The sequence below is a fragment of the Phaenicophaeus curvirostris genome, chromosome 6 (assembly GCF_032191515.1).
Source record: "Phaenicophaeus curvirostris isolate KB17595 chromosome 6, BPBGC_Pcur_1.0, whole genome shotgun sequence".
Taxonomy (NCBI): domain Eukaryota; kingdom Metazoa; phylum Chordata; class Aves; order Cuculiformes; family Cuculidae; genus Phaenicophaeus; species Phaenicophaeus curvirostris.
In genome coordinates this window covers 52,944,181-52,970,238 of record NC_091397.1, presented here as the reverse complement: position 1 = coordinate 52,970,238, position 26,058 = coordinate 52,944,181, and the positions used below count along the sequence as shown (strand labels likewise).

At 39.9% G+C, this 26,058-nt stretch overlaps 1 protein-coding gene across 1 annotated transcript; it reads left to right on the top strand.

Moving 5' to 3' along the window:
- The first annotated feature begins 139 nt into the window (after nt 1-139).
- On the top strand, nt 140-20,314 carry OXNAD1 (oxidoreductase NAD binding domain containing 1). The gene is made up of 9 exons (XM_069860199.1): nt 140-229; nt 2,262-2,332; nt 5,441-5,600; nt 5,864-5,927; nt 8,839-8,945; nt 12,431-12,572; nt 16,057-16,299; nt 19,176-19,284; nt 19,939-20,314. Exons 3-9 carry the CDS (start codon nt 5,470-5,472, stop codon nt 20,091-20,093), a joined length of 951 nt encoding a protein of 316 aa, XP_069716300.1. The 5' UTR covers nt 140-229; nt 2,262-2,332; nt 5,441-5,469; the 3' UTR covers nt 20,094-20,314.
- The last annotated feature ends 5,744 nt before the right edge of the window (nt 20,315-26,058 follow it).

Below are 26,058 nucleotides of genomic sequence, written 5' to 3'. Positions count from 1 at the left end.
CCGGTTCCGCTTGTCCCGGCTGCCGCCCCCGTCTCCTCCTCCCTGAGGGGTCGGTGGTGATTTTCCTCCTGGCGGTTCCTGCTTCTCGCGGGCGGCGTCTGGTGGCGCAAGTAAAGGCCCTCCCCTCCGCTCCTCGCCCAGCCGCGCCGCCAGGGGAAGGTGTTGTCGGAGCTGACTCCTGCAGGAGGGACGGTTTGGCCAGAGGGGGGTCTCGGCGTGCTTGCTTTTGGTAAAAGATTTACTATCCTGTTCGCTGAAGTATCGTAGAATCATAGAACGGGTTGGGTTGGAAGGGACCGTGAAGGTTCATCCAGCTCCCCTGCAGTGAGGAGGGGCGGCTTCACCCGGATCGGGTCACCCAGAGCCTCATCCAGCCTGGCCCTGAGTGTTTCCAGGGATGAGGCATCTACCAGCCTTGTATCATAGAATCATTGAACGGTTTGAGTTGGAAGGGACCCCCAGGGCTCAGTGCTGGGTCCAGCCCTGTTCAGTGTCTTTATCAATGACCTGGATGAGGGCATCGAGTGCACCCTTAGCAAGTTTGCGGACGACACTAAGCTGGGTGGAAGTGTGGATCTGCTGGAGGGTAGGGAGGCTCCAAAGGGATCTGAACAGGCTGGACCGCTGGGCAGAGTCCAATGGCATGAGGTTTAACAAGGCCAAATGCCGGGTCCTGCACTTGGGGCACAACAACCCTGTGCAGCTACAGACTAGGAGAAGTCTGTCTAGAAAGCTGCCTGGAGGAGAGGGACCTGGGGGTGTTGGTTGACAGCGACTGAACATGAGCCAGCAGTGTGCCCAGGTGGCCAAGAAGGCCAATGGCATCTTGGCTTGGATCAGAAACGGCGTGACCAGCAGGTCCAGGGAGGTTATTCTCCCTCTGTACTCGGCACTGGTGAGACCGCTCCTCGAATCCTGTGTTCAGTTCTGGGCCCCTCACCACAAGAAGGATGTTGAGGCTCTGGAGCGAGTCCAGAGAAGAGCAACAAAGCTGGTGAAGGGGCTGGAGAACAGGCCTTATGAGGAGCGACTGAGAGAGCTGGGGGTGTTTAGCCTGGAGAAGAGGAGGCTGAGGGGAGACCTCATTGCTCTCTACAACTACCTGAAAGGAGGTTGTAGAGAGGAGGGTACTGGCCTCTTCTCCCAAGTGACAGGGGACAGGACAAGAGGGAATGGCCTCAAGCTCCGCCAGGGGAGGTTTAGGCTGGACATTAGGAAAAAACTTTTCAGAGAAAGGGTCATTGGTCCCTGGCAGAGGCTGCCCAGGGAGGGGGTTGAGTCACCATCCCTGGAGGTGTTTAAGGCACGGGTGGACGAGGTGCTAAGGGACATGGTTTAGTGTTTGATAGGAATGGTTGGACTCGATGATCTGGTGGGTCTCTTCCAACCTGGTTATTCTATGATTCTATGATTTAAAGATCGTCCAGTTCCAATCTCCCTGCCAAGGGCAGGGACACCTCCCACCAGACCAGGCTGCCCAAGGCCCCATCCAGCCTGGCCTTGAACACCTCCAGGGATGGGGCAGCCACAGCTTCCCTGGACAACCCGTGCCGGTGCCTCACCACCCTCATTGTGAAGAAATTCCTCCTTATGTTTAGTTAAAAGTATCCCTGTGTTCCCCCTCAGTGCTCTCTTGCATTAGTTTTCGTAGTAGCAATACCAGAAATGCCAGCAAATAAACTCTCTTAAGACTTGTTTTGGAGTTTAGAAAGCAAGCATCTTTTAATCAGGTCTGGGCAATGAGAGGGAATGATCTCCATCAATCATGTGCAGCAAGACAGGAGCTCATTACAGAATATATTTCCCACTTACATGCATACGCATAAGTTTTCCCAGAAATCTTAGGCATATTCTGTTATTTTCCAAGATCTAGTTTTAATGTCATTGTGAACTTAACAACAGTCAACAGTCTTCCTAATGTGGAGCTGGCTCCAGCTCTCTGACCTTGCCTTTGAGATAGGGAAGGGCTACAGAAGTGATTACAGAAGAGGCATCTGCTCAACACGTACCATATCTCACACATCATCTTTATCATCTTTGAAAAATGAATAGTGTCTAGAAAAACACTGTTTTAAAGAACATGTACTATCAGAGGGACATTCTGTCTAACTTAAAAAAAATACGATTACTTAGATGAAACTTAACTCTACTTTAGCTTAAATCAAAAACATTCCACTTTTTGTAGTAGGATCTACTTCTTGTGTCAGTAAGTTGATCTTCCATGTGGTACAGGTTAACTAAAAGCAACTCTCTCCCTTCAGATACTGATGTAGAACTGAGGAAAAGAAGAGATGCGGTTGTAGATCTCCAGCAGTATCACCCTGGCCCAAGAGTAAGTAGAATGAATGAATTTGAATTTTGCTTAAGGAGAGGAAGGAGTTGTATACAAAAGGAACATTCATTTCTCTCTGCTGAGCAAAGGAGGAGAGGGAGTATTTTGAGCAGCTATTTCTGTAAGGGCTTGGGTAAGAAGAAAAGGAAAAACAAAGGGATAACATCCCACCAGACAGGAGCTTGGGAGGCTGAAGCACTGTGCTTGCTGGAAGGCAGGGAATTGCCAAAGACCTGGATGAACCAAGAAAGTTGCACAGATGACAGATGGGGAGAGGCTGTTCACATTTTGTAAAAGCGTGACTCAGACTCACGTATGGTAGAGGAGAACCAGGACTCATTAAAAGAGATTTGGGAGTTTATTAGCTACAGATTAAAAATTACAACTGATTTTTACTGTGACTTTCAAGATTGGAAAGTGATTGATGATCGTATAAAATTCTTCAACTACTGTTTAAGAGTTATTTTTAATTCAGAGTAGAGTCTCAGTCTTAAACAATCAATAGGGTCTTTCAGCCCTGACTTCAAACTTGTAGCTGCTACAGTAAGATAAGGCTTACGTTTATTTGTTTTTCAGAATTATGTATTGATACTGAACCTTTTCTCTGTTAGTTGGTTTTACATTTTCATGTATAGAACTGAACATGTTTGCTTTCTAAAGTTGTAGTGTTGAAAATTAGTCCGGTCTTAAGTCACTGTAAACCTTAGCAGCAGAATTCAAGTAAATATGTAAAATAAACAATCCAGAATCTTTGTATTGGATTTTAAAGTTAGGCCACTTATTTTACCAGAAGATATTGCTGTATTTAGTAGCTATTAATTACGGAAAGGGTTTTGAAGGATATGAAGTGATTTAAAAGAAATATGAAAAAAGAATAATTAAATCTTTCTCATTCCTTGGCAAAGTAAAACATGGGGCCTTTGTGGTTCGTTGTGATGTTGTGGTGATTTTATTAGTTACAGCTATTGGCATAAATAGTTTACATAAGAACTTTCACTCATACTTTCAAACTCCCTTAATTTTTATTTTGAATTAGTTAATGTGGTAGAGAGAAACACTTGAAAACAAGAATCAAAAAGCACTTGGAAGTCTGGAAAAAGAAGATGTAGATGGGTGCAACAAAGACCCGCTCTCTAAAAGACCCCAAATCATAAAATGCTCTTATCAGTTTGAGGAGCTCAACCATTTATAAGCACACAGGGTTTACAGACTGAACAAGTTGATGTAGAGGAGCGTGACTTCCTTATTAGATGTGTACTTTGTCTTGCTAAAGTAATTTAGGTATGTTAATACTTTTATTATCGATAGCTTCTACACATTTGCATGTTGAAAATGCTGAAGTATTTTGGAAAAAATACAATAATCTGTATATGCCGTGGAATAAAAAGTAATTTTGCTCAGTGGTGGTAAGAGATTTTTAAATAATTCCACTTTGGAAAGTTTCTGTAGCATTAAGTGCCAAAAAGCTATTTAGAATTATGAACAGTTAAAAGCTGCAGGAAGTATTTCTTATTCTTGAAAGTGAGCATTTTGAGTAGTTACAGTTAATGTATTCCATTTCTGAGAAGCCTAATTTATGAATACTCTGCCTTACATTTGTACAAGATTAAAAACAGGACAGATTGCCAAGTGACCAGCCAATGCAGCTGTTGGTGAAAGCCTACAGAGTATAGGCCTGATTAGTTAAACAAGCTGGATCGTTGCCATTTCAAAGGATTCAAAATAAAAAACAACAACATTGTGAAAATAAATCACATGCTCTAAAAGAATGTAGGCAAGGAGATCAAAATGGAAGAAAAATATTTAAGAATGCTTTAAAGAAGCGATGGACTGCATCATAGAAATAATACAATAATTTGACAGATGATGATAACAATATGATAGAGAATTATGCTAATCCATGTTAGGCAGATTTTCAAGCAATGAGAAAGATCTCTTGGCTTGCTATGAACCTGTTCCTATACTTCATAAGCGAAGGATATTTCTGATTTGTTTTGAATATTGTCAGTGGTGAAGGGGCTGGAGAACAGGTCTTATGAGGAACGGCTGAGAGAGCTGGGGATGTTTAGCCTGGAGAAGAGGAGGCTGAGGGGAGACCTCATTGCTCTCTATAACTACCTGAAAGGAGATTGTGGAGAGGAGGGAGCTGGCCTCTTCTCCCAAGTGACAGGGGACAGGACAAGAGGGAATGGCCTCAAGCTCCGCCAGGGGAGATTTAGGCTGGACATTAGGAAAAAATTTTTCACAGAAAGGGTCATTGGTCCCTGGCAGAGGCTGCCCAGGGAGGTGGTTGAGTCACCTTCCCTGGAGGTGTTTAAAGCACAGGTGGACGAGGTGCTAAGGTGCATGGTTTAGTGTTCGATAGGAATGATTGGACTCGATGATCTGGTGGGTTTCTTCCAACCTGGTTATTCTATGATTCTAAGTCTAGCTGGGCAGGCAGACAGACTTGAAGGCTTAATGGCTTCAAGTTGCTTCAGTTGCTCGCTAGTAATAGTAAGAGTGCCTTGGGGTTGATGTCGGGGCTGCAACTGTGTGATTAAGAGGCATATAGACACTGCTTTTTGCCTCTCTTAAAAATGGCCATGCATTAGTCTTTTTCCAGTCAACTGGGGACTTTCTTTGATAACTGTTTTTCATAGGGGATGACACAGTTGCCTCACAAGCATGTCAGCTGTTTCTGTTAGCAACCTTGAGTGTATCCCATCTGGCTCTGTGCGTTTGGCTACATCCAGCTTCTCTAAGCAGTTGGTGGCCTCACTCCTACTTATCCCTCTTCCTTACCAAACACGTAGTGGTACAAGCAGAGATCTGGGTGCAGCCTTTGCCTGTGAAGACTGAGACAACATGTGTTGAGTACTTCAGCCTTTTCCGTATCCTCTGTGAAAATGTTATCCGCTCCTTCAATAAATGGATGGACATTTTCACATAACTTCTTCATGATACTTCTGTATTTTTAAAATTCCCCACCATTACCCTACATGTTTCTTGCTAGTTTTGGCTCCAGCTGAACTTTAGTCTATCTCATTTAATGGAAATAAAGGGTAAAACCAAGCTGCAACAAGCATTGGGTATTTTATTTAACAAAAATTTATATGGATTTTTCAGGAGGTGGTGATTCTGAAGACAGCCCAATCATGGCTCATGGTACTATTTATGTGGGTTTTACTGTTCCTCAGTTATTGAGAAGTTGTAGTGGAATCTTTCCTACTCATTCTGCATCGGTGGTGTTGAGGCACGCTGCTTTTCGTTACTGCACAGTGAACAGGTAGGTTCTCCACATACAAACCAGATTTTTTTAATGGGAGCGTCGTGATAATACTGCTAAAATGAAGCTGACAAATTATTCCAGACCTATAAATATTTATTTAACTCCCAATTAAGTATTTGTATTTAATTCTTATTTCGACTTTCATCATCTGTAGTCTGGATTACACTGGTAAATTGCTACATTAATAGAAATCCATATCAGTAAGGGATGGTAGCACAGCTGTCAAAACGACAATTATCTTTGTTTGCTTTTTGTTGCAGCACAATAAAATCAAAAAGGAAAATGGATCATCTAGAGAGGACAGCAAATAATTTTCGCCAGGAGGTTAGTGTTCTATTCTTTAGGATGTAAGTAATTTTTTTATCTGGTGTGAAGAAACTAGATAATTCTATTTGATTCTTAGGCTTCATTTTGTTTTCTACTGGGATCTGTTTTATTTCTTTTCCTCCTCGTTTTTCATTTTGGATATTGTAAATTAATCATATTTTGTAGTCGGTGGGTGAAATGTAGTGAGTTATAAAGGTTGCTGGTGACGTGATGCTGCTTGTGTTGGACAAGTAATTTAATAGAATTCTTGTCAAGTATAGCTTACAATAAGTAATGAAAGCATACCAATACCCATCGTTTCTAAACAGACTTCTCAGATTTTCATGGATTTCTACAATTCTGGTTCAGAGTTTTAGATCAGACAAATGTGGAAAATGTCCTTTTGTAACATAGGAAGTAAGATAAGAAGTGTAAACGTTTCTCCATCATTTAGTTAGCTTCTCTCAGTCTTGAATAGCTGTTCATGACAGGCCAGTTCTGCATGTGTCACACAGCAGAGCTATGTTCTCAAACACACTGTACAGTACTTGATGTGCTTATGTGTACGTAACTGAGTTCTTCTTTGCTAGATTTTTCCCTAACTATGACTATAGTTGAGAATAAATCACAGGCCAAGTGAATTCTTCTCAGAAGGAAGCTGGGTGGAGGGGATATGCAGGTAAGCGCCTAAACTGGAGGTTCAGCACTTAGGACACAGACTGTGGACAGATGAGAAAAATGCAGGTTTGCTCTGCCTGTTGTCTGGGCTGTCAGTCCGAGCTGTGCCTCAGCTACTCACACCTAATGACAGTGCACATGAAAAAATGCACATGAAAAAAATTATTGCACTTTTGAGTTTTGCAGCCATGTTTGTCTTGGGCATTTCTGATTGCTTGGCTTGCTTATTTTTTCTGCTCAGCATAAAACACTGGGTAGCTGTAAATTGTGCAGGAAGCGGATCCTTATGAGGTGTTGGAAGCTCTGAGGTGGTACAGGTGTAAAGTCTGGGAAAGAGAAGGATGCTGTATGGGGTAGGTGAAAGAGCAGAGCTTAGTTCTGCTACCACGAATTCTCTGCATGTCAGAGGATTTTGCTGTGGGTTTTTTTAAAATGCTTGATTTATTCATTGTTACTTTATTTCTGACTACTTTGAAATCAGTTTATTTTAAATCCTCTGTGTGGTTTTAAATTCCATATAATCAGCAGTTGGCTTCCCTCAGCCTGTATTGCCTTATTTGGCCATTTCAGTCCTGTAGAAAAAAGAAAGAATCGTAAGTCTGTGTTCCATTAGCATGTATGCCACGGAATATCTCCTGTTGGAGTGGTAATGGAATGGACCAGGGGAAGAAAAACACTTCCTTGAAATAACAGTGGCAAAGTCTGTATTCCTGTGTCCTTGTCCCTCTCACTGCAGCCTTGCTCTGGGGCAGTTAGATATTCTTGTGATGGTCCAAAATAGTGGTTGAATGTCTTTGATCACCCTGACTCAAATTCAGTTTCTGCAATAACTATAGTGATGAAGAATTAAATTTCCCATGGTGTCAGAAGTACCAGCCAAAGAACAAATTACGGACTCGACTGTAGAGAAAGAAGGGAGTGAAGAAGATCCAGACTTAATGTCCATTTCCTGCACTTAAGGTTTCTCTACCCAAACAACCTTTTAAGTCACGTGCCTGACATTTCTCTTGTTAACTTAGGGTGATTGCATTCCCCATTTAATGCTCTCTGCCAAAGTGGAAATGTATACTACTTTATTTTAAATCAGCAAATGTCCTGCTGTTTAATGGGACAAGGGATGTGTTCAGATGTTGCTTTATGAATAAATTAATTTCCTGCCATGTGTTTTAAGTTACAGCGTAGTTACTTAAAGTTTAAATTATTTTGAATCTGTTTCATCTTATACAAATGAGAAATAGTAGAGGTTTGATGGTATTATTATTATTTCCTAGTGTGGTAAACAACATCAGCATTTTTTAACAGAGTAAAATCTGTGCATTGGCCTGTGTAGAAAATATTTAGGGCATTACTTTTTTTGTAGAGGGAAAAAGGTTAATAATTATAACGCAACAGCTGAAAAGGAAAGGCAGGGAAGGGATGCAGGTAGGTGATGAAAGTCAATTTTGTAATGATGGGCACTGAAGAATTTAAGTAGGGAGCTCCTCCCCGATGGTCCTGTTGCAAAATCTGCTTTTCATTTAGAAATTTAGCATTATTTTTCTTTTTGTTAACTCTCTTCAAAATTGGTATCAACTATGGCTCTTACATCCCTTGTCATCTGGTTGCCAAACAAAAACTCTCCTGTTTACTAGCGATGAATGTTTGTGTTGCAGCTTCCCTGTGTTCATAGATCACGTGTGGTCAAATGGGTACGTGTCTAAAAGCAGTAACACGAGGCCTGTTGGTTTTCTTTCATTAATGCATTATGCATTGATGCATAATCTTTCAGTAAGGCTTTTAATTACTTAAATAAAACTAGATCCACATCCAGGATTCTTCTTGGGACTTCACTAGCAGCTTTTATCAGTTTCCTTTGTTGGTCTTTGTATCAGACATCTTTTTACTTTATTGCTGGAAAGATGCAAGAATGTTTGTCTTGTACAGATGTCAAAAGAATCTGAAAAGTGATAACTAACAATCGCTTCTCTTTATCATTATGTTGTCTTCAGCTGAAATAAGTTTGTATGTCATCTTAAAATAACCCTGACAAAAGTGACAGACATGGGGGACTGTAAGTAGAAAACCATTTCTCTATTCAGTGACTGCACAAGTGAATCCATTTTTGTTTTTCTACCCCAGTGACAAAATTTTGATGCTTTAGGTAATGGAATGCTGCAGATGATAGCGTGCAAAGTGATAGGTGTCTCATAAGCAGATTCTTGAGCTGCACATGATGTCTACGTAATGCAATGGTTTATTTTCCTTCTGTTAGGTAATTTCACAAGCAAAAGTGTGCAGAATCACCAACGAATCAGAGACAGTCAAAAGACTTCGTTTGGCTGTTGCAAACAAAGATTTTACTTTCAAAGCTGGACAGTGGTAAGATCTTCCAATATTTGAGGGGAAAATTATGAGCAGAAGCACACTATAACAAAGTGTTAAAAGGCCTTTGATACTTGAGCCTTGTAAAAAATTGTTAGTTTACATAATAAGATGTTTTATTGTTGGGTGCTTTGTGAAATAGCTGATACTTGGCATAATTTTAAAAAGAGCCATTATTAAATATGCTGATAGTAATTGTGAAGGGGAGGAAAAACTATATTTCTTAAATGTTTTGATATATTGCATTGTTTCTTCAAAAGTACTTTGAAGTACACTGCACTTTTCTGCAGTCTGTCTTTACTGTCTTTATTTACTAGTTATTTTTACAGTGGAGTCGAGACTGCTGCAGATTAGCGAGTTACTTAGTTTTGTTTTATAATTTAATCAGAATTGCCTGTTAACTTTTATTTCTTCCCCTAGACATTTCTGCTCTGAAAATGAAGCCTGTTAGGTCAGCCTAATATATAAATATAGATGGACAAACTTGAAAGTAAAGACAAAATTGAATTATTAAGCCTTTGAAATAATTAGCTGTTTGTTTAAACAACCTCACAGCTTTTTTTCCCAGGGAATTAGTGGATTTTCATGTTCGTCTTCCTTCCTTGTTAAAAATACTCCCACTCAATCACGTTTTTTTCCCCTCTTAAAAATTAATTTAAAACTATAAGTATTTGCTTTCAGCATTGGTCATTTAAATGTTCTTAAACTTTTTATTAGCTTAAGCCATCTGAAAGTGGTTGTGCTGGAATCAAAGTATAGCTGCTAGGGTATTAACAGCATATGTTACTCATGTAATGTTAATATGCTGGCTTTTAAATTTAGAACCAGAACACAAGATGTTGATTGCAATAATTTGTTTGTGGAGTAATTTGCTGCAGTTTTTGCACATGTGCAGTGACTCATATTAAATTCATGCTTGCCAGTACTTGGAAAGTGCATTAACCCTCCAAAAACGTTTTAGAAATTATCATGCTGAAAACTGAAAGCTTTAATTATAATTACTTTTACATTTTCTTCTTCCTTGAAAGTATTCTAATGCTATTGTGAGGGATACAACAACTTTTCTATACTTGTAGCTATGAACTGTGGTTGCATTTTTTTGCTGAGCAGTCTAAAACACAAGGCCACAATTTCCTGAGTAGAAAAGGCTAACTTGTTAGAATTTGCTGTAGGAAGACATTACGGCCAAAGATTGTCACCAAAACGTATATATTTTTTGAAAGTGTGCTAATTATCAAGTTTTTCAGAAGCAAAAGTGAATTTGTTTGCAAGCAGGCTGGCAGGTATTGGTCTTCATCTGACTTCAAGTAATAATGAAGACGCTTGTTGCTGTTACCAGTTTTGATTTACTGAAACTTGCATTGAGGTATATGCACATTATAAATACTTTGAAGAAGTAGCTTCATGGTTTTAATATTTCTGACCTCTTCCTACAGCAATTGGTAATGACTGTTCTTTTCTTAAAGATTTAGTGTAGGAAGCCTTTAAAAGGATAGAAATGAAAAAGCACCATAAGATCCATTTTATATTTTCTTGCACGTCTCCTTGTTGTGGGTTTACATAGGGTGCTTTTTCTTCTGTTTGCCTTACAAGTACTCTTTTTGCTTAAGATGTCAGAGGCAGCGTTTTTTCAGGAGTCCTTTTACCCTTCCTACACACAACTAAAAGGAGACAAGCCACAAGAAATACAAGCTCATGATCTGTAATACAGTAGTATACTGTGCACTGAAATCTCTCATAATTATGTAAACGGGAAAGAAATACTAATATGGAAAGAAACATACGCCTACATTAGTACTTTAGAAGGCTAAAAACTATGTTTGGGTTTGTATGCATGTTTCCCTACCAGGCGCAAATGCGGTTCCCCTGTATGTCAAGCAGAACAGTTTGATGTGAAAATAAATTGTTACTTCACAGCATAAACTTAATTTCTTTTTTCTTCTTCTTGTTAGTGTAAGTAGTTAAGATTATTTTCCACCAGAGGGTGGTAAAGAGCTTTAGTAGCAGCTTGACGTGTTTGATACAATAAATGCTGTAATGCCAGAGTATTCTTTTCTAATCTCTTAGAACCTTACTGCCAGGAAAGCTGGGCCCTACAGTCAGGGGGGCTGCAGAAGTTGAGGAGAGCAAAATAAACCTCAGCTTTTTCTGGTTGTTCACTTTTCGTTTGCAGTCAGATACCTTTAGACACCATCAAGTTTATTAGCATGAAGTTAAAAATATTATCACTATGGTGCCGTGTATGTCACGCTTGCTGCATTCTTTGAGAGAATCAGAGGATGTTTTTCCTCAAAGGTTGAAGTTTTGTAGGGAGTAATCAAGCAAGATCTTTTGTTTAAAAAGTAGTCAACTGTTCAAAATACTTCTTAAACAGTTTGTGATCTCTGTGAGGAATACAACCTGGCTGTTTAGAGAAAATACCTGTGCAGTGGAAGCCAGTCTGTATTTCTCATTGTATTCTCATTTTACTTAATACTGAGCCAGCCTAACTCAGGCTTTAATTGAATGATGATTCTCTAGTACTTGGGATTGCTTACCAATGTGGTGGTTTCCTAAGTGGAACAGCACAATTAGTTTTAAACAGTAGTTTTCTTTTGAATTACAGGGATTTTATTATGTGCTATAAAAAACTGAAGTATTTAAAGATCTGTGCAACACAGAGTAATTTAAATATTGGATCACAAACCATGCTCTAACTGTTTGGGATATCGAAGCCTTGCTTTAATGAAAATCAATTACAGCTCGTGTAGTAATGGCTTGTCTTCCCTACTTTGTAATTGCCGGTGTTGCAAAGCTTAGCCATATGTTACCTTCTAATCTGTAGAAACCCATATATGGTTTACTTTAACTTTTTAAAAAAATGTAATAATTTATTCCCGTTCAATTTCCTATCAACTGGAGGGAACTGCATGCCACCAGAGGGCGCTGCAGTTCAGTAGGTAAAGCAATTCTGCATCTGGTGGCTGATTTTTCACATAAGGAATTTTTACAGGCTGTTTTTACTTCAGATATTTCATCTTCCCAAGAAAAGAAAATGTTTAATCAAAGTCATTGCCCTAAAATTAGTTCCCAAATCTTCTTATGTTTGAACATTGATGCATCCATCACAGAGACCAAAAAAAGTGGGATTTAAGCCATTCTGTCAGACCATATTGTGTTTTTGTTTTAATATGCAAATAATTTATTTAAACACTTAGAATTCTAGCCTGTTCTAAGATGTGGCATCTAATGCTAAAAGCAGAAATGTTTAAAAACCTGCTAGTTTAACAAAGTTTATAACATGTTCCTAGATTAAAAAATTCTAAGGAAGTGTCCTTACTCAAGATTAAGACCTTTTTTGGAAAAGTTACATTATGGAAGCAAAGATATTTTTGTATAGGAGGGATAATTGAAAAGAAAGGCAGCCATTTTGTTTTGGTTATTGTTTTCCATGTTTGGTTTGTTGGCTTTTTTTTAAACTTTTGCTTCTGGTCTATTTTTAGGGTTGATTTCTTTATTCCTGGAGTACCTGTAGTTGGGGGATTCTCAATATGTTCAAGCCCTGGCTTGTTGGAACGAGAAGGAACATTAGAGCTAGCAGTAAAGCACACTGTTCATCCTCCTGCTCACTGGATTCACACTGAGGTAAATTAGAGTAACTGTTGATTATGTGATTTGGATTTTTTTTTCTTTTTTTTTGGTAGGGGAGCAGAGGAGCTGGAGTATGAGATTGCAGACCACTTTTTACTATTGACTACAAAACTCCTCTTGACTTTTTCAACCATTTTTAATACAATGTAAATCTTAAAACCTTTTGTTCAATAAGGGACAGAAATTGTGTGTTTATGCCGCAGTATAATTATTGTGATCTTTTGACTCCACTTGGACTTGGTGGATCTACAGTGATATTGTAGTTAGTGCATATAACAGTTCCCACTCCTTTGGGATTCATGAACTGAAAAATGTTGAAAAATCTCTGTTGTAGCTTGTGTCCCTGAGAAGAGGCTGTATTACATCTTACAAAGTTACATCTGATAGATAATTTGCCATTATTCCTGGCCATTTCTACAAATACAAACCAGGAATCATTGTCAGATAAATAAATTTAGATTATTAAGAGGGAGCAAAGGGAGATATCTAGATCAGTTTTTCTGAAACTATAAAACAACAGAACGCTACGTTTAAATACACAATATTTTCCTAATATTGACATAACCCAAAGCTTGATTCTTGCTACATTAAAAGTAAAATCTGGTACTTTGGCCTCTTGTGATCTTTTGTTCATCCATTTACCCTGTTTAGTTATAGTCAGAAGAGTCCTATTTCTACCGCTGGTCATATTTCATAGATGACCTGTCCTATCAACTTCTGTTCTTTTCACAGCCCCCTGTGATCTGTCCTATTTACTGGTCTTTGCTTGGCATCTGTATTTCTTAAATGTGGCTGCAACGTTTAAGTTGACAGACTCTTCCAGGTTTACAAATATTGCAGTTTTGTTGAGTGGTCAGCAGTCACAGTAGAGGTTCATGCAAATTTACTAGAATTGAGAATATCTAGAGTGGTGCTAATCTAGTAGTTAGCATGTGACCACCGCAGTATTTTAATTGGTGTTACAGGAAATTCTCACCACTGGTACGTAAACAAAATAAGCTTTTTGAGATGTTTTGCGGAACCTGTGGTGCATGTGCCAGCAGACCCTGCAGTGCCTAAGACAGTTGTCTGGGTTTGGGCATTGCTCTTTAGAGGGTGTGAAGGCATAACTTCATAATTCTCAGTCTCTGGAGGTTCACTAAGGATTTTTCATGTCATGAATCAGTTTCCTGTTGCTGTTTTTCCTCTGAATTTATGGGAAAATATATATTTAGCAGGTAAGCAAGGTCAAACCTGTTGCTGAGGAGAAACCTTCAGGGTATATATGGACTGTTCTTGCTGAAGAAAAGTGCATGCTTTTCCTTTGAAAAGGAAAAGGAAAAAAAGAGCAACCTAGAGTTTGAAAAATTTGTATATATGGTAAAAAAACTGTTAACGGGAAAAGTTAGTACTCATTTACTCACTCTGTTTTTTTTCAGAGGTATTCATATTCGTTCTTTAATATTACTGTGTATAAAATAATGAAATTCCGTACAGTGTAGCTTAGAAAAATGCAGCATTTCATTTAGAAGAATCATAGTGTTATAGAATCATAGAATGGTTTGGGTTGGAAGGGACCTTTAAAGGTCATCCAGTTCCAGCCCCCCTGCCATGGGCAGGGACACCTCCCACCAGACCAGGCTGCCCAAGGCCCCATCCAGCCTGGCCTTGAACACCTCCAGGGATGGGGCAGCTACAACTTCCCTTGGCAATCTGTGCCAGTGTCTCACCACCCTCATCGTAAAGAAGTTCTTCCTAATGTCTAATCTAAATCTTCCCCCTTCCAGTTTAAAGCCATTCCCCCTCATCCTGTCACTACATGCCCCTGTAAAAAGTCCCTCCCCAGAAGAAGGTATGCGTAATTTATTGATTGCTTCATTTCCCTGTCTGAGCTGGTTTCAATGCTGTGTTTACAAAGCAGGCTAAAGGGCAATGTTTTCTCACTGTATTAACTCCTGAATTTATTGGGTTTTTTTTGAAAACTGACTTACTGTTATCGTTGCTGTGGCTAACACACTGAAATATGTGGGAGACTGTGGGTTAAGAGAGGTTCTCCTGTTGTCCTGTGTCCCATCTTAGAATCATATAATCTTGATGAGCTGTAACTGTTTTTAGGAGGCAAATTAGACAGGAATGAGATTGTTTCTCCCTAAAAATGCTTATTTCCACAAAGGATATGATATTCTACGTTCTCCTGCCACATGAACCTGGACTGGATTCATACTTCTCTAAAACAAAGTAAAGCAGAGCAAGAAAGCCTGGCAGTGTATACTGAAAAGGGAGAGAAAAAGGAGTTTCAAGTAATAAATGCTGGTTGTCATACACTGTAATTGAGAGATAATACTTCATACAACAATTAAGGCAGGCAACTTTTTTACAGATCGTGCTCACTGCTTTCGGAACCTCCGTGTTCTGTGCAATGCCTGCATCAGAGGGCCTCCTTCTTCTTCCTGGTGGAAATGTTACATGCTTAGATCTTTGCTAACTATAGAGTTGTCATTAATGGAAATCCTTTTGTTTCAATTACTGTTTTCTGATCTCAAGAGGATTTTTTGGAGGAAGCATTTTTATCCTGTAGATGATTAACTGCTCATTTTTCAGCAGTTCTTGTAGCTTGACTTCTTTTTGCCTTTCCCACCTTCCTTGATTGCCCTGTCCTCTTGATTTCGTTTTTAAATTCTGTATGTAGTGTGAAGTGGGTTCTGTTTTCTGCTCCTCTTTGTTCTGTTAGCTTTCAGTAGTGTGGGAGAAGTCACCTGAATTCTCTGTACAGCAGTTTTACCCTTCATACTGGGGTGCACTGCAGGTTCACCAAGAAGATGTGAGCCCACATGTTTTTTCTGTGTTAGCTTTAGTTTTCCATATATCAAAAAAACCCCACATACTTTGGCAAATTTCTTTAAAAAATAACTTCTCGTGTACAAGCGGAGAGGAAGAGAGAGGGCTTCCCGCTGATGTTTCTTCTGTAAATTTGAAGTTGCAAATGCAGAAGTGGTTCTGCAAGAAATATTCTTGTGGATACTTGCTTCATTTCTGAGAGTGTTTTTATTTTTTAGGAACAGGGATGGAAAAACCTCATGTGTCTTTGCAACTCATTCTGCCTTCTGTGACCTGATAGCATGGCCTTTTTTGACATGAGCGGGTTTGGGTAAAAGCGTGATCTCACATGTTAACCTCGGGTTTTCACAACCACGTGCTGCTGTTGAACTTCTGCATGAATTATTCCTCTTTCCACTCTTCTGGGGGCAGGAAGAGGGAGTTGCTGTTCAGCCTTATCAGAAGGCTGAAACTTCTTTAAGTAGACCTAGGTCCATGGAGACACTGAAACAGATAACTTCAGATAGTTGGAAATTGCGTTTACTTTAAAGTACTTCAGTTTTCCCTCACTGGTCAGTAAAAATAAAATATTCACAGCCCAGCAAGTCTTGTGACTGTGATGCAAGAATATTTCAGCTTTTGCTTTTAGTTTTGAAATTAAGTGTCTTCTTTTTCATCCTAGTGTACTCTTGACTCAGAAGTGGCTCTTCGAGTGGGAGGTGATTTCTTCTTTGATCCTCAGCCTGGTGACTCCCCTGTAAAACTAGTGCTGATAGCAGGTGGTGTTGGAATTAACCCATTGTTTTCTATACTGCTGCATATAGCAGATCTTCATCAATACCCAGAGGGTAAAGGAAATGGATACAAAATGGGAACAGTGAAGCTGTACTACAGTGCAAAAGATACAAGCGAACTCTTATTTAAGGTAAATAAAAAGGTAAAAAAAAAAAGAACTCAGATGTTCAGCTATTAGTGTACCTGTCATTCTGTTGCCAAATTCCAGAGAGCCCCTCTGTGTAAGACACTGTACAGAGGCAAAAGTCACTTCCTGCCTCAAATCCGATGTGTGTTTTGATAATTAAGCCAGTATACAAATTAGGACTACTATTGGGTTTAACTGGTCTCATTGGCTTCACTGGTAAGTCAGTTAGACCTAAATGCCTACATTTTACTGTAGTCTCGTATCACAGGATACAAAAGATTGTATCTATTGTAATATGTATATGTATCAACACGCTAATAGGTGCACAGTGCCATTTGCTGTCATACTGTAACCACATAGTCTCAGAATAGATGGTGTTGAATTTAAAGACTAGCAAGAGTAATTCTATCCAAAGGAAATAGGGGACCTTTATTGATAATGCATTAGTTATAACTGGGGGCTAGTGCATGAATGAAGCAGATGTAAAATTTTTTCTATAATACTTCATCAACATTTCCTTAGATCAGTTGTCACACTTAGGCATTAAGGGTCACTAATAACATTTTAGGGTCATATTAGCACAGCTTCTATAAAGAAGCATCCCTAATGATTTAAATTTATTTCAAGTATTGAATGCTTCTGATTGTAAGATAAAGGTGAAAATCTGTCATAGAATCATAGAATAACCAGGTTGGAAGAGACCCACCGGATCATCGAGTCCAACCATTCCTATCAAACACTAAACCATGCCCCTTAGCACCTTGTCCACCTCGTGCCTTAAACACCTCCAGGGAAGGTGAATCAACCACCTCCCTGGGCAGCCTGTTCCAGTGTCCAATGACCCTTTCCGTGAAAAATTTTTTCCTAATGTCCAGCCTAAACATGATTCCAGAAATTGTTATAGGATCCATCACTATTTTTTATTCTGTACTTGGACCATATTTCTAGATATGAAGACGTTTGCTTTCTTTGAAAAGTCATTTGTTTGTTGCTAGAAGCAGAATAATAAACTGGAACCTGTTTAGTCTTCCATTTGGCCAACTGCTAATCTTCCAATCTGGTTTAAGAATGTATGATTATTTTGGTTCAGGAGCTAGGATTTCCCAGTTTCACTTCAGCCGTTTTATGGCAGTAGAGCTTTTTGCATTAGAGCTTCTGGGACACAAGAGAACACAATGATATGTCATGGTGCTTAAAATACATCCGTCCCTTCATTCTTCATGTGTCCCTCAAATACAGAATGCGTATGTGAAACCTCATTACTTCTGTGCAGAGGATTGAGGAAATCGCTAGAGTCTTTATGTTGCTTTGAGATACATCTGTACAAATCTCTACGAGGAAATGCTTAGTTGTTGCTAATGTTTTGGAGGAGCTGTTCCCTGAAGGAGCAGCTATGTGTAGTGTCGCCCACATACAGCATTAGAATAGAATTACAAAGGATAGCAGAGTAACTTTGCTATTTCAAGATGCTGGTTAGCTGGGTTTTCCTGGTTTCGCAAGGACTGAATGCGACCCGTATCTCCTTATTGTGGCTGGGAGACTGGGGAGATGGATCTTTTCTCATTAGTCTGTATTACTCAGCTCTCTGCTTTTTTTTGTACACTAACTCACTGGGCTGCAAAGAGGCTGAGCTGTTGAAATTCTCCTTCATTCAGTTAGAGAGCCCACTAAGTAGACTACTAGAAAATAGTACTCGGTGTTTGATGTCACATGATACCCGCTGCTTTCTGTCCAGTGTCACTGAATCACGGTGATAGATTACAAGTAGGTGTTGTGAATGACTGCAGGATTATTTAAGCAGGCTAAGTCCTGCCTTAGGCGCTGCTTTCTGGCTTTCAACAGGACATGATTAGTTTTGAAATTGCTATCAAATTGTATGTGGTTCCATATGAAGGGGATGGAAGTTTAGAGTCACATCCAGAACAGTGAAAGCAGGCCAGCATTAGAGGTACTAGTGAACAGTACGGGGCAGCATCTCTCTGTGCTGCTGTCCATTCTGTGTCTTTTAAGTGAATCGGAAACAGATTTGTTAACATGTAGAATCTGCCGTAAGGATTTTTTTTTATTAAGCAACCCATGGCAGACTCTTCAGTGTAGTAACTGGTTAGTAAGCAAACAAAATGAGATCCTTTAGCTCTTCACAGAGTAGAAATTATTTTTATTTCAGAATATTTTAAGAAAGAATTTCCAGTGTCAGTTCCAGCAATGAAAACACACAGTAGTACAGGATCTAGACAGTAGATAAGTCTTCATTTCAGAGCTAACTACAGCATCCGATGGACAGATTTTGTTATTTTTTAGGGGTTTTTTTACTATGATTTGAACTGAAACCACTGGAGTTTGGTGGTAGCTATCACAGTTGTGAGTTAGGGAACTGAAAATTACTGAGTTTCTACTCTGGTATAAAATAGCATTAGCATTACACTGTGGTTAGTTTACTTGGAGAACGCAAGAGAGTCAAGGGTGTAGTAAACTTCCCAGATAAAGCAGATGAGTCTCAAAAAGTTCCCAACAAATGGTAAATACATACTGCAGGGGTTTATTTAAATGGAAAACCCATATGGAAGTGGAAGGAGGAAATTATGAGAATTTATATGGGAAGAAATGAGGAAAGGATGTAACTGGTTCTTATGTCCAAATCTTACAAATTGCAACCTATTGTAATAAGACAACATAGCTGGAAGTGTATTCACATGCCACGTTATGGAAATTCTGTGCACATGTGCAGGTCAGCCCTGTGAAATCAAGCCCATCAAGTTCTCAGCGCTGAAAGGCAAGAGACTTAGTACTCTGTAATAATCACTGGTGTTCTGGGACTGTGCATACATCTGCTTTGATTTAATGGCCTGTGGTATAAGCAAGAGTGTTTAACATTACAGAAAAATATTCTTGGTTTGATGAATGCATTTCCTGGAAAGATCACATGTCGTTTCCACGTTACCCGGCAGAGTTCACAGATCTGTGAAGAACTTCAGCCACATGTTACAGGTAAATGAACTGGCCATGTACATAGATGATACCTAAAGCCTAAGTTTGATTACCTCATAGAGGATGAAGTTAAATGTGTAAGTTAGTATTTTTGCATTTAAAGATTCAAAATGCGATGAGTTAAACCTAAATAATTTCACTGTACATATTACGTTTTGGAGAAAAAAAATCTTTTTGTAGTTTTTTATTTCCATTTCTAGTAAACCTCTGTTCATTCTAAACTTTATACTGGTATTTTCCCACTGCAAACTTCATTCCAGAAACTATTAAGCAAAGTATTTGCTTTAGGAGGGATTGATGAAGGATAAGCTGACTGCCTTTAAGAGATACTTCGTCATGTTTCTGTTTCTGTTGCATTTGTGTTAGAGATAATGAACTATTTTTTTTTCATTTGAATATGGGATTTTCACTTGTATGTAAGCCATGTTCCTCTTCAGTGACTTAATACTCCATGCATTCCAACTGGAAGTTCTGATCTAAACCCCAAGAAGAACAAATGGTTTTGGCAGTCTCAAATCTTGATACCCATTACCCTGAAAGAGGCCTGGCATTTTTAAGAAATGAGTGCTTGAAATGCCTCTAACCAGTCATTCTTTTTGAAATTACTTCATGATTATTATTTCTGTTCTCATGTCCTGCTTTTTTCTTTGTCAGAGGGAAGAATATCTGAAAAGGATCTAGAAAAACATGTATCTAAGGATACTTTATGGTATATTTGTGGTCCACCTCCAATGATAGAATCTGTCTCCAAACTACTATCCAACATCGGTGTTCCTAGAAACTGTGTTTTCTTTGAGAAATGGTGGTAGTGGCGCCTGATGAACCAAAAATACATACTTTGTTTCAGGTGTATTTTGATAAGCTAACATGTACAGAAATGGACTATGAATTATTTGGAAGATTTACTTCATACACAAAGATGTCATCAATCATGATGGTCTTCCTTTAATTTAACTGTAATAGACCTGCAATACAGTGCTGCTGCTTTTTTTTGAAAAAGGTGATTTTATATTAAAGACATTAACCATTCTGTCTTTGATGGTTTGCTTACTTCGTACAGGTAGCAATATATTTTCACTTTACTCCTTTTGTTAGTTTTTAAAAGACCTCCAGTGCCTGATTCAGTGGTTGTAGAGAATTAGTTTTGCAGCTGTGCTGCGTCAGTTTATAATAAATCATAATTTAGGCCACAGCTTCTGAATCTGTCCCAAATTTTTGTGCTGATGGGTTAAGGCACTGCCTTCCACTCCTCTGTGCAATAAGTTAATGTTTTTATAGATGTAGAGTTGCTGTGGTGGCACTTCCTTCTCTTGCTACTTCTTGATAAAATGAAAAAAAATCCAGACTTTTGTGTGGTTTATTAAGTGAGTCAACTGGGTTGACAATAAGATATTTTTCATAGTTGTATTAGGACGTGAGTTAGAAGTATGGATGTGTTGACAATAAGATATTTTTCATAGTTGTATTAGGACGTGAGTTAGAAGTATGGATGTGTTAACAATCTATTATCCTCTGGCAGAGCTGTACAGTTATTCACATGAACCCACGTCCTTTGCTGCTGCTGAGACAGGTTGTGCAGGCACGTGCTGCATCTTCAGAAGCAGCAATGGCCAGAAACCACCAAGACAGGAAATCTGAAATCCTGCTTCAGTGCAGAGTGTTAGAAGGGACCAGGACATACCAATTCTGTTTGGAAAAGTGTCTCTGGGAAGTTTGCTTGTTAAGCTATGAGTGTACCTCTAGATGTAATGGCTGATACTTAGGCCTTTCCCACATGAAGCTTCTCCAAGCTTGCAGAAGAACTCATCACAGAAACTGTGCAACTAGCAGAAAGCTACAAGTTGGTTAATCATCAGTGTAGACAGTTCTGGTCCTTAAGTGATAGAGATTCCCACGGTACATTGGAAGACCTCAATAAGGAACATTTAAATTATTAAATATATTAAGGTATTATTGAATTATTAAAAATGTTAAACAGATAGGGCCTTCTCTTTGTTAATGGCTCTTTTCCTTGAGTTAAATGTTTCAGATAATAGTCAAATAGGTAATGCAGCAGGTTTCTTGCCATCAGCATCCCTCTCCTCTGCCTTAAACAGGAGTTGCAAAGATACTAATCCCATCACTTGGTTTCCAGCCACACTGCTGGTGTGAAGCAAGGGTAACTAACTTCCCAGTGCTTGGATAAAAAAGCCTCCAGCCCAGCTTTCTCCCCAAGAAATTGTTTCAGCTTCTGTAGGCAGATTTTAGCCTCTAGTTTTTAACCTCATGTTATCATCTCCAAAACATACAGCTTGTAGGATACCATTCACCACATCCACGTTTCCCTCATCTTGCAAAGCCAGTGAGACAGCCTAAGTAGGAAGCTCCAGGGCCGTGCTTTGCATGCAGCTCAAGAACTACTGTAAATGTTGCAGAAGCTGATTGAACAACTAACCGAACCAATCCTAGAGCTTTCAGCAAACAGCTTCGAAGAGAAAAACCCATCCTTACTGCAGCTCAGAACAAACAGAACATAAGGAAACGGGCTGTATTTTGGATCAGGAAGAAGTGAACTCGGAATGATGGACCTTAAAGAGTTGCCTTTTGTGAGGCAGCACCACTATAACAATTTGCTTGTAAGTTTTCATCTTGCTGTGCCTGCAGCCTCCTCCACTTAGGCTTGTGCTTCCATACATGTGGCACTATATGCAAACTGAAATTCCCCACCTCCCAGCAGTCACTGCAGCCCCAGAGGGGATGTCTCATCAAATTGCCTCCTACTCAAATGAGAGAATATTCTTTCTGAGTACCCCCAGTTCAAGGAATGGTTCCTTGTTTGTTCACTCTAGAATGTAAATAGGACAGTGTGCTTGTCACAAAAAATAAAACCAAGGGGCGTTTGTGTTCACAAAGATCGCAATTGACATGCCAGGGCCTGATGCTTGAAGGAGGCAGGGTTTTTTTTCCAAGAAAAGTGCAATAAATGGCTGTCGGGAAGTGCCCTAAAATAAAAACCACACACTAGGCTCCTGCATGTTTTAACAGTGCAATGATAAAAAAATTCTGAGAGGCCCTTAAATGTTGTATTCCTTACAACTTTTAAATCATTAAGTGGATTATAAATGAGTTTACCCTTTTTTTTCCCTTAATGCACATGCTTTCTTCATCTTAAATGACATCTCTCTCACAAACTGCTCCTCAGACTTGTACCAAAATGTCCATTTAAAGAAATGCATTTAAACCCCCTTTCCTTCTGTAATCATCTTCCCTCTAACCTCTTTCTGTCATCCCCTGTTATACTCAGAACGAGCGCTATGGGGCAAGGACATCTCAATGTATGGGCTCACCCGCCTCAAGAGTCGTACGCAACATACACGAGCTTTGCACCAAGGGACAGAGGAAAAATAATTTCAGAGCCCCACCCTCCCGAACCAGTAACCTCAGTTACTGTTGACAAGAAGTTCTTTCTTACCTTCCTGCCTGAGGGCACAGAAGCCTTCACTCCCTAATGCACATAATGGTAATAAATGCCATTTCTGCACCAAGAAACCCGGAAAGTTGTTAACATCCCCTTCCTCTGTAGCCGTTTCCTGTTGACACTTAAGAATCTTTTGGAAATCTCTTCTTTCCAGAGTTCAGTGCTCTTGTAGTGAAACGTCAGTTTCAACTTAAAGTCTGTTATTGGATCTGACTCCACCAGAAGTGGAGAGATATAAAACCCAAGAAAATTAACCAATATAAAGATACGCCATACAAATAATTGTATAACTGTGATACTTGCCTCCGCTGTCGGGAACTGAGAGCAACCCCTCCTGCTCAGCAGCTACTGAGTTGGAGAAAGATTCTTATCACGTTGTCAAATCATAACACGTAATCTTAGAAAATGTTTATTCCTCTTACATTTGTGTCATCAGCCAAGAAGCGATTTCAGGAGAAAAAGCAGACTGATAATTTTTTTTTTCTTGCAACAAAATACAAGGAGTGAGATACGTGAGATACGTGTCCATCTATTCGCTTATGTTTAAACTTGTGAGTTACCTGGTGCTACAGCTGCCTTAGGCTGAATCTTTTCCTTCTTCCTATGACATTTATCAGTTTGCTGTGTGCTCATCTGGCACAATGAATATGAAGTATTCCTATAGGATTTGCATTAATTAACTGGAAAAAAAGTGGCTATTCAGTCATTACATCATTTTAGTTAGTAGGGTGCTTTCAGAGTGAATAACAAGAAAGCACTTAAATTGAAAAGCCTTTTCTTACCCCTTCAGCATACAGGTAAAATACTGATTAGAGTCAACTGCCACGTCCAGCACCACAGGCACCTTTCTGCTGATGGAGGCTTTGGCAAGGATCACCTTTTAAAACCAGAAGCGCATCCCCACTAGCAGCCTTGGAGACATATGAATTGCATCTTCAACTCAATCCATAGATGCGTTGGTATTGTTAGCCAGCATTCCTCACACTTGTGAGAAGCCTTTATCAGCAAGAAATTAGTATCTGCTCTTCTTATATTCTTCGGTTCTGGGAGGATGAAATTCCTGCATGAAAAGCTGATTGTGCTTTATTTCTGCCCTATAATTGGCTCCCTGAGGCAAATGTAAAGAGTCACGGCAACTACAAAGGAAAAGCAGGATATCCAAATGCAAACCCCTTCCTCTGCTCACCTCAGAAACTGCGGCTGACAGAGGAGCCAAATTAGGAAAAAAAAATAGTAGTATATTGTTTTGTACTTATGCTTCATTTCCATGCATTCATTAAAGCTGCTGCGTGCTACTTCAATTACACTGTTTTCAAGTGCACAGATCCAATAATCAAAGAAATTATGCAAGGTGATGTGCCAGTCATATCGTTTGTGCATTTAACCCGTCCTGTACTCTACATCAACTATTTTCATTATGACGCTTCAACATTAAGTACTTCCTACCCATCTTAGTTCTGCACCTGCCCCCACTGTTTGTTCCAGTATAAAACCCATGTCCCACTCCTCTTTGCCATCTTCATTCAGCCTTTGACACTTCCTTACTTGTCTGAGCTTCAGTTTCTCCTTTGAGTTCATCCCATTTAACAACCGTTGTCTTGTTCGGATGACCACTTGCTCTGGACTCCAGCATGTGTAACTCCTTTTCCCAATGAAAGAGAGGAAACTCCTGGGGCTGATGTACACATGGAAGGTTTGTTGGTCTAACAAGAACACAGAGCACCACATTAAAGTACAAGTGTGTGTGCTGTGGTGCTTCCTTGTCACCAGCCAGCACTGGTGAGGTGGCAACAGAATCACTAGGTTGGAAAAGACTCACGGGATCATCAAGTCCAACCATTTGCATCAATCACTATCCATGCCCCTCAGCACTTTATCCACCTGTGTTTTAAACACCTCCAGGGAAGGTGACTCAACCACCTCCCTGGGCAGCCTCTGCCAGTGCCCAATGACTCTTTCCGTGAAAATTTTTTTTCTGATGTTCAGCCTAAACCTCCCATGGTGGAGCTTGAGGCCATTCCCTCTTGTCCTGTCCCCTTGTCACTTGGAAGAAGAGCCCAGCTCCTTCCTCTCTACAACGTCCTTTCAGGTAGTTGTAGAGAGCAATGAGGTCTCCCCTCAGCCTCCTCCAGGCTAAACACCCCCAGCTCTCTCAGCCGCTCCTCATAAGACCTGTTCTCCAGCCCCCTCACCAGCTTTGTTGCTCTTGCTGCTATGAAGCTGGGGGCTCAGAGTTAACTGTGGCTTCTCTGGGAGACAGAGGCTGTACCTCAGCAGCCAAGCTCCCATTCCAGCTTCTCTCACGTACAGTCTATCCACTGCTGGCGTGTTTCCCTACATTGGCCAGGTTTTCATATGTGGGAGTTAAGCTCTGGCTGAACCCTTTCTCTTCTCCATTCAGGCTTCCCACAAGGTGACAACCGCTTTCTTCGGTTCCCTTGGCCATCTGGTGGGCTTGCTTTTTCAAGCCCAGAACGGTAAGTGCAGCGGAGATGATACACAACACACCCACCAGCTGTGGAGCCTGCCTGCTGTGCCCCAAGCCTGCCTTCCCCAGCCCTCATCCCGCCTGCATCACCCCTCTACGAGGGGATTTAACTCTCTCAGTTCACTTGAGGCAAGGGCATGGTGGAAGCACTCACACAGCTCTAGCCACCTGAACCAACTTAGAGTAACTCAAAGCCACAAGTTGGAATTATGTGACTCTAAAACCAAAACCATTTGCCCTTTTTAAATTGAAAAAACACTGAACTGCTCTTCAAACCTTCCCAACCCTAAGCCGCTCCAGCATTTACAGGAACAAAGTTTTAATTCAAGCTTTCACTTAACCAAGCGCGACTTCCTCGTAGACCCTTCCATGCTCCATCAGACTGCTGATGGAAAACCCAGTAGCAAGTTCTCTGGCACCATAATCTACTGTGAGTTCCGTGCTGAGGAGCTTTCCGTCATCACCACTTAGAGACCCCAAGTTCCTCCTTTTGGGAATCAATTATTGGCAGTTGTGCAAGTACCACAAATGAGAAATCTCCTCACGACCTTTATTTTTCTTTAGTTTTGTAAGCAGTTGGGAACCAGTTAAACAAGGTCAAATTGCAAGCCAATAAACGCTTTCTATTCCAAAGTATTTGGAAAGTTCTTTCTACTGAAACACCCTCTACTAGCAAAATATTCATTAAATACAGAGAATTTTTAAACAAGATTAATACAAAGCCAGTCCTTGAAATAGAAACCATCAGTACAAGGAACTAATATAATAATAATATGCTAATAAAATTTGCAAACAGGTACTTAAAACTGTACAGAGCAGAGACCTTGTA

Coding starts and splice junctions, on each gene's coding strand:
- OXNAD1 (XM_069860199.1), top strand. CDS start 5,470: ATGGCTCATGGTACTATTTATGTGGGTTTTACTGTTCCTCAGTTATTG. Junction 12,573..16,056: donor CTCACTGGATTCACACTGAG/GTAAATTAGAGT, acceptor TTTTCATCCTAG/TGTACTCTTGACTCAGAAGT. Junction 16,300..19,175: donor CAAGCGAACTCTTATTTAAG/GTAAATAAAAAG, acceptor TTAACATTACAG/AAAAATATTCTTGGTTTGAT.